This window comes from Austrofundulus limnaeus, unplaced genomic scaffold, assembly GCF_001266775.1.
Source record: "Austrofundulus limnaeus strain Quisiro unplaced genomic scaffold, Austrofundulus_limnaeus-1.0 Scaffold1089, whole genome shotgun sequence".
In the NCBI taxonomy this organism is placed as follows: Eukaryota; Metazoa; Chordata; class Actinopteri; order Cyprinodontiformes; family Rivulidae; genus Austrofundulus; species Austrofundulus limnaeus.
Window position 1 is genome coordinate 118,935 of NW_013953491.1, and position 6,550 is coordinate 125,484.

At 44.3% G+C, this 6,550-nt stretch overlaps 2 protein-coding genes across 2 annotated transcripts in view; one reads left to right on the plus strand and one right to left on the minus strand.

Annotated features, from left to right (window-relative positions):
• Positions 1–34: 34 nt before the first annotated feature.
• On the minus strand, positions 35–2,107 carry wdr55 (WD repeat domain 55; the record flags this gene model as incomplete). The annotated part of the gene is given in 3 exon segments (XM_014030604.1): positions 35–304; positions 382–488; positions 1,435–2,107. Coding segments are annotated over 3 exon segments (992 nt in total), but the record flags the coding sequence as incomplete, so codon positions are not given.
• Positions 2,108–3,391: 1,284 nt separating this feature from the next.
• LOC106534094 (coiled-coil domain-containing protein 171) overlaps positions 3,392–6,550 on the plus strand; it is a gene marked incomplete at both ends in the record, with an annotated part of 7,630 nt that continues 4,471 nt past the window's right edge. The window contains 6 exon segments of the mRNA XM_014030606.1: positions 3,392–3,459; positions 3,568–3,784; positions 3,908–4,058; positions 5,942–6,111; positions 6,176–6,313; positions 6,377–6,525. Of these exon segments, the coding sequence (XP_013886060.1) occupies positions 3,404–3,459; positions 3,568–3,784; positions 3,908–4,058; positions 5,942–6,111; positions 6,176–6,313; positions 6,377–6,525 (881 nt within the window).

Below are 6,550 nucleotides of genomic sequence, written 5' to 3' on the forward strand. Positions count from 1 at the left end.
ATTTATATCTATGGCCACGGCAGCAGCGACTCACCGGATGTACCCGTCCATGGAGGCGGTGCACATGATGTTGTCGGTRACGGGGACGATGCAGTCCACCGACTCAGCCTTGAGGGCGAAGCGGTCRCTGGTGGCCCCGAAGCCGTTCCAGTTGAAGATGTAGACGGTCCCCTCGCTGGAGCCRCAGACCACCTTCTTCCCCCGCTTCATCAGCGCCACCGAGGTCAGGTCTCCGCTCTGGGCCTCGGACAGGAGCTCRAAGCGCCGCCGCTTGATGTTGAAGACGCCCATGGTGCCGTCGCCACTGTGGAATCACGGGTCTGTTAAAGCTCAGGACGGGACAGGACGTCTCACTGGGAGAGACGGTCAGCTGCTGGTTACCTGGCTGTCAGGAGGATCCTCTTGGCCTGGTCCACAGTTATATCACTGATGTAATCCTCATGGTGCTTCAGATCCATAATGGCCGTTCCTTTCCTCATGTCCCAAACCTGCAGAGACAGGTTTGATAACCGTTCAGACCGCTCATTTAAACGTTACAATAACCATGTKACTGTGAGAACACTTCACAGCATCCATTTATTGTCATATGCAGCTTAACAAGAGTCAACAACGCAATGAAATCCTTATCCCACATTTTGTGGGCAGTTTTAGCTTCTTTCAGTTAAGTTCTGTAATGAGCTCCTTTATCCATAATTCAGCATTTTCAGCTAAACTTTAGCTGTTTTGATGGACATTTCAGCTGTTTTTCCTATTTTACAACAAATTGCAACTTTTTTGTACTTTCATCCTTTTATTTACTAAAGTTTCTTCCACAACTTTCACCATGTCTGAACTAATTTAACTTGTGTCTGCCACCTTTAGCTAATTATCAAGATAAGTTTAGCCTTTTCTGTTGTTAGCTATTAGCTCCAACACCATCCTAGATCAATGCTGGACAATCTGGACTTCTTTGGCTGTGTCCCTGTGTCCTCTGTCCTCTACCTTCAGAGTGTCCTCTGTCCCCTACCTTCAGAGTGTCCCTGTGTCCTCTGTCCTCTACCTTCAGAATGTCCTCTGTCTCCTACCTTCAGGGTGTCTCTCTGTCCTCTGTCCCCTACCTTCAGGGTGTCTCTGTGTCCTCTGTCCTCTACCTTCAGAATGTCCTCTGTCTCCTACCTTCAGAGTGTCTCTGTCCTTTGTCTCCTACCTTCAGGGTGTCTCTGTGTCCTCTGTCTCCTACCTTCAGGGTGTCTCTGTCCTCTGTCCCCTACCTTCAGAGTGTCCCTGTGTCCTCTGTCCTCTGTCCCCTACCTTCAGAGTGTCTCTGTGTCCTCTGTCCCCTACCTTCAGAGTGTCTCTGTGTCCTCTGTCCTCTGTCCCCTACCTTCAGGGTGTCTCTGTGTCCTCTGTCCTCTGTCCCCTACCTTCAGGGTGTCTCTGTCCTCTGTCCCCTACCTTCAGGGTGCCCCTGTCGTCTCCAGTGGCCAGGATGTTCTGGTCCACCAGCAGCAGGCTGTTGATGGGGGCCGTGTGGGCCCCTCGGATCCGTGAGACCAGCTGTCCCCGCTCCACGTCCATCAGGTGGACGGCCTTGTCCCGGGACACGGTGTACAGCTGCAGCCCGTCCTCAGAAAAGCGCACCTGGCGGCAGGACTTCAGGTGGTGTCCGGAGGACCACAGCTCCCGGTTCTCCCCCTCCGTGCACGAGTAGCTGAAGGCGTACACGTCCCCGTCCACGTCCCCGCAGACCAGCACGTCCCTGCTGGGGTGCAGAGCCACGGTGTTGGCGGCCGCCTCCAGCCGGATGTCCTGCGGGGTTTCACGGGTCTTCGGTCCGGRCGGCTCGCCATCTTCCTCCTCCTCATCATCATCATATGGGTCCGGTTCTTCCGACTCAGAATCAGACTTCTCTGTACGTTGAGTTGGTACTGGAGGTTCTGTTGGGTCTGTTTCTGGAGGTTCTGTTGGGTCTGTTTCTGGAGGTTCTGTTGGGTCTGTTTCTGGAGGTTCTGTCTCTTTGGACGTGGATTCAGCGTGTTCTATGGAGGCCGCCATGTTGTTTTCATTCATTCTTGTTTTACAGTCAAATGAAGCAGCGACTCAAACCACAGCAGAACTGCTGCCCCTGGTGGACAGACAGAGTGTTTACATGTAAAACACGTTATATTTATGGACTAATTCATCTAATCTGTATCATTTAACCGTAAAATAATATCTGTCTCTGAAGATAAGTGCCTCTGAAAATTAAAACATCATTTAATTCAATGTTATCACAAAATTATAAAGTGTTTTAATCAGTTTAACTAGTTGAACCTGTTTAAAAACTGTTGATCAGAGTCAACTAAGATCCTAAAATAAAAAAGTACCATACAACTCTACACAATATTAACGTTTTTAATATTTTTTTAATTTGCATGTTGTACTTTATTTATTTGAACTATAACTAAATTAAAATTTTATCTATTTTTCCCTAAGAAATCAATTTTACAAGAAAATTAAAATCTCAATTTGGGTTAAAATAATAATTTATATTTTGTTCAGGCATATTTTGGGACTTCTAAAAGTTGTAAGGATTTGAGACGCTCTGATTGGCCAATAATAACAGACGCGGAAGTGATGTACTGATGCTAACATGGCGTCAGTTTTAAACGGTTTCGGGACGAGTCGTACATTCAGTGAGTCTTTTAGCCTAAAAACATTTATTTATGCAGTTTATTCTCAGTTTTATAAAATAAAATGGTGCTACAGAGAGTTTTATTTTTGTTAAAGTTTATTTGAATATAATAGAGACTCAAAGCAGCATTGAAAACTGTTGTTTTTATTTTGTTTTTAACGTGATTTCATTCAGAAAGTAAAAACTTTGTGCTTTGACTCGTGGGGGACTCCTCAAGATTTTAATAAAGTCGATATGTTTTTATAAAGTCGGGACTCGCAGACGATATAAAACTTTAAAGAGTGTAAAGTTTTAGTTAAACAAACCGCAGCTGTGTGTGCTGTGAAGTGTTGATCGTGGAGTTTATTGTTACAAAATTTGTTTAAAACGTAGTTSTGTGAGTGTGTGAATAATACCGAATTACATAGATGATCAGTCCTGTTCTTTAGAAACTTTATTTTGATGTTGTAAATGGTTTATAACTTATAATACTTGGTGATAAATTTAAAAGGAAAGATTTGTAAACAGAGTCTGGTGTGCGGACATGCACAGTGTTGATCGTCTCCGCTGACAACAGCAGCCTCCCCTGGTCCTGGATCAGCCCCCAGGGTTTCTGTTTCCTAACTAAGCTCAGGTTTTATGTAATTAATTACCAGAGTTGATCTTATTTATTATTTTTACTTTAAATCTCTCAATAATTTTACTTGATTTAGAATATTTTGTTCATCTTTGTTTTTGTCTGTTTAAACCTGTCTTCAGGGAATTAGAGAGATGCAGCCAGGACCGTTGGGTCGGACCAGGAGAGGAGCTGGGGAGGAGAACAGGAGGTGATAAAATAAAATGAAATAAAGTAAATTATTTTCTAAAATAATCAGATGTGATTATAAACAAACAAAAACACCTCCTTAAACCCTGGATTCTTTCTTTTCCTTCAGGATCACAGAGATGATSGACTCAAAGGGTCACAGAGAGAAACAGGAAGGAGGTGGGGGACGAGGAGCAGAGAGGAAACAGGAGGAGAAACGAGGAGACGCAGAGAGGAGGGCGGCCTCAGAAGGAGGCGAAGGCAGCGACAGGTCCAGGAGCCTGAGATGGAGAATCAACCAGCTGGAGAAGGAGAAGCTGACGCTGAGGAGCAGCTGCAACCAGGAGGTACAGAGGAGGTGCTGGTCTGCAGCGCCTCCTGCTGGACGTTTATCACATCAATAATTAAATTAAACAGAGAACAAACCAACAAGAGCCTGCTGAAACACTCATCACTTTGTGTTCATCCAGGTGTGCCGGCTGCAGGCCGAGCTGGCCCGCCTCCGGKCCTCGGTGGAGCGAGGCCAGGCCCAGAGGGCGGAGCTTCAGTACCAGCTGACCGCGAGCCGCAGAGACGGAGAGCGAGTCGCCGAGCTCAGCAGAGACAGRCGAACGCTCACAGGTTAGAAAAAAAACCATCGACGTGAGGGCCTGTACTGCTGGTCTGGATGCTGTTACCATGGTAACCATGTTGAAACGCCTCAGCTTCAGGTGTGCTCAGGTAAAGATGTTTGTGTTCACCACAGCACTGAGGCTTCCTCCTGCAGRGTGACAGAAGTGTTGATCTGAACGTGAATCAGATAGAATGAAAGTAGACTGAAATAATCAGAAATAATCTGAAGGAATGAGAGAGTCAGATGATATCAGAAAGAATCAGATGATATCAGAAAGAGTCAGATGATATCAGAAAGAGTCAGATGATATCAGAAAGAGTCATATGATATCAGAAAGAATCAGATGATATCAGAAAGAGTCAGATGATATCAGAAAGAGTCAGATGATATCAGAAAGAATCATATGATATCAGAAAGAGTCAGATATAAAGAATCATATGATATCAGAAAGAATCAGATATCAGAATCAGATATCAGAAAGAATCGTATGATATCAGAAAGAGTCAGATATCAGAAAGAATCAGATGAAATCAGAAAGTGTCAATGAATCAGAAGGAATCGAAAGGAATCAGATCAAATCAGAATGAATCAGATTACATCAGATAGAACCAGATGAACTCAAAAGGAATCAGATATCAGACAGAATCTGATATCAAAAAGAATCAAATGATATCCGAAAGAGTCAGATGATATCAAAAAGAATGAGATGATATGAGAAAGTGTCAGTGAATCAGAAGGAATTGAAAGGAATCAGAAAGAATCAAAAGGAGTCAGAATGAATCAGATGAACTCAAAAGGAATCAGATATCAGACAGAATCTGATATCAAAAAGAATCAAATGATATCCGAAAGAGTCAGATGATATCAAAAAGAATGAGATGATATGAGAAAGTGTCAGTGAATCAGAAGGAATTGAAAGGAATCAGAAAGAATCAAAAGGAGTCAGAATGAATCAGATGAACTCAAAAGGAATCAGAAAGAATCAGATGAACTCATAAGGAATCAGAATGAATCAAAAGGAGTCAGAATGAATCAGATGAACTCAAAAGGAATCAGAAAGAATCAGATGAACTCATAAGGAATCAGAATGAATCAAAAGGAGTCAGAATGAATCATATATCAGAATGAATCACAAGGAATCAGAAAGAATCACAAGGAGTCAGAACGAATCAGATGAACTCAAAAGGAATCAGAAAGAATCAGATGAACTCATAAGGAATCAGAATGAATCAAAAGGAGTCAGAATGAATCATATATCAGAATGAATCACAAGGAATCAGAAAGAATCACAAGGAGTCAGAACGAATCAGATGAACTCAAAAGGAATCAGAAAGAATCAGATGAACTCATAAGGAATCAGAATGAATCAAAAGGAGTCAGAATGAATCAGATGGTATCAAATAGAATCGAAAGGAATCAGGATGAATCAAAAGGAGTCAGAATGAATCCTATATCAGAATGAATCACAAGGAATCAGAATGAATCAGATGGTATCAAATAGAATCGAAAGGAATCAGGATGAATCAAAAGGAGTCAGAATGAATCATATATCAGAATGAATCACTAGGAGTCAGAAAGAATCACAAGGAGTCAGAACGAATCAGATGATATCAGAATGAATCAGCTGGTGTCAAAGAATCAAAAGGAATCAGGATGAATCAGATAGAATCAAAAGGAATCAGAAAGAATCAGCTGGTATCAGATAGAATCAAAAGGAATCAGAATGAATCATATATCAGAATGAATCAGGATGAATCAGAAAGAATCAGATGAACTCAAAAGGAATCAGAAGTGTCTGCAGCAGACCACAGGTCATTTAGTCTTTTTCTCCTGACTCTCACGTCTCTGTGTCAGGTCAGGATCAGCAGATCTAAAACTGTTTGTTCCTCAGAGCGAATGGCCGAGCTGCAGCAGACCGTGGGCGAGCTGCAGAAAGCTCTGCACGCCACGCGGCAGGCCCGGGAGGAGGACCAGCATGCTTTGCAGCAGGAGGTGGAGGAGCGAGACGGACTGATTCAGAGCTTCAGCTGTGAGAACCAGAGACTGCACCGACTGCTGCAGGTCTGGCTCCTGGTGTTCAGCCTGGTTCTGGTCTCTGTGGACTGCTTACAGTGTGCTCCTCCAGGGTCAGGAGGAGGCGCTGGAGGAGTCCAAGAGGAGGATGGTGGAGACKCAAAGGGAGAGGGAGGAGGAGGACAAACGACGAGCCGAAGAGCTGAGGGTCCTGGTGGAGAAGGAGGAGAGGAGTCGCAGGGAGAAGGAGGTCAGGTTGTGAAGGTTTGAACGTCACGTTTCTCCTGCTGACGACTAACTGATGTCTCTGCAGCTGAGGGAGCAGGAGCTGGAGGAGGAGCRGACCCACAGGCAGGAGGCGCAGGTCAACATGGAGCTGCTGCGAGCTCACTTCAGGGAGGTGGAGAGAGCCTGCAGCCTGGAGAGAGAGAGGAGCAGCAGCAGTGAGCACGCTCTGCAGCGGTGATCAAACACACAAACAAACAAA